General features: G+C 52.1%; 1 protein-coding gene across 1 annotated transcript in view; it reads left to right on the top strand.

Moving 5' to 3' along the window:
* ninl (ninein-like) overlaps positions 1–1,541 on the top strand; it is a 38,847-nt gene that overhangs the window by 17,449 nt on the left and 19,857 nt on the right. Inside the window, exons 9-11 of the mRNA XM_008303392.1 lie at positions 6–27; positions 178–352; positions 1,334–1,444. Coding sequence (XP_008301614.1) covers positions 6–27; positions 178–352; positions 1,334–1,444 — 308 coding nt within the window. The remainder of the gene's footprint in view (positions 1–5; positions 28–177; positions 353–1,333; positions 1,445–1,541) is intronic.

Raw genomic sequence — 1,541 nt, 5'->3', positions numbered from 1 at the left:
ACCAGGTAGGACTGTGACCAGGACCAGGTAGGACTGTGTCCAGGACCAGGTAGGACATCTGGGATATTGAGCTCCTCTGGTGTCCTGATCAAACAGGTTATTGATCAGTTATTAGTTAAAAAGAAGCTCTGAAGACAGTACACTGCTCAGACTGACAAGCTGCTCTGTGATTGGCAGAGACCTGGAGCAGGACTTCCGTGATAGGCTGACTGCGCTGCGCAGCCAGTCAGAGCAGGAGAGCGAGGCGCTGCTGCAGCAGGCGGACAGAGAGCGCAGCGCCATGCAGGAGGAGCTGCAGCTGCTGCGGGCGCAGGAGGCGGAGCTTCAGGAGGAGCTGAGCAGCGCCAAACAGGTGAGCTTCATTTACCTGCTGCAGACACTGGAGAGGCTGTGTACCTGTCACTGACAGGTGGCGGGAAAATTTACATGAAAATGATTCAAGAGGAGGGGAGGAGGCCTCGGGGAAGACCCAGGACACGTTGGAGAGACTATGTCTCTCGACTGGCCTGGGAACGCCTCGGGGTCCCCCCGGAAGAGCTGGAGGATGTGTGCGGATCGGGAAGTCTGGGCGGCTCTGCTCAGGCTGCTGCCTCCGCGACCCGACCCCGGATAAGCGGGAGAAGATGGATGGATGGATGGATGATTCAAGAGTACGGAAGCCCAGAGCGGTCGTTTTCCGCTACTGTTCTTTCTTCGCCGTCTTCTCGAGATAACGAGTTAATTTTCTCGTTATCTCAGGATAACAAGAATCGTTTTCTCGTGAAAACGAGATAATTGGTGTTTGTGTTTGCCTGCTCGTGCCCGGTCCAGGATGGAATCCCAGGTGTGTGGGACCTCCCACACACCTGGGATTCCATCCTCAGTCACCAGCGGGGGCCGGAGGGCAGACGAGACCGGGCACGAGCGCTTCGTTGTAAGCTGTCGTGCCCGGTCAGCTGTTCTCATGACACGTCATGTCGGAGTTCCCGGTCAGCTGTCGATATAAGATACGTCACACCAGGAAGTCCGACAACTTCTGATGAAGGCTGAAGTGACAGCCGAAACGGTGTTCGTTTTCTCAAGATGGCGAGATAATTATCCCGTTATCTCGAGAATTTAAAAAAATGTGCGGCCATGACCACTCTCGGCTTCCGTACAAGAGACAAAAATAATATAGAAAAACTCTGAAATGTCCTGAATCTGAAGTTTAACTCACTGATCTGTTGACGTAACGTCTGTGGTGAGTTCAGTTCAATGTAAATAATGCTGACGCTGAGTCGTCTGTGCTCAGACTGAAGGTTCTAGTTTCAATGTGCTGAAACAAACAGAACTCTGGTTCTGATCATGTTTGCAGGAGAACCTTCGTCTGGACGAAGAACTGAACTCTGTGAAGCTGCAGCTGAACGAAGCTCAAAGTTCAGTCAGCAAACTGCAGAAGGACCTGGACCAGCTGCTGAACGACAAGGTGATGACACGACACGACACAGACACACAAAATACCAACAACAGGAACGAGACAAAATGATCAGAGACACGAAACATCCACAAAGAGACAGGAAACA

Source organism: Stegastes partitus, unplaced genomic scaffold (assembly GCF_000690725.1).
Source record: "Stegastes partitus isolate 25-593 unplaced genomic scaffold, Stegastes_partitus-1.0.2 Scaffold1996, whole genome shotgun sequence".
Taxonomy (NCBI): domain Eukaryota; kingdom Metazoa; phylum Chordata; class Actinopteri; family Pomacentridae; genus Stegastes; species Stegastes partitus.
Note: the sequence above shows the minus strand (reverse complement) of the source record. Positions and strands in the feature narration are given on the sequence as shown.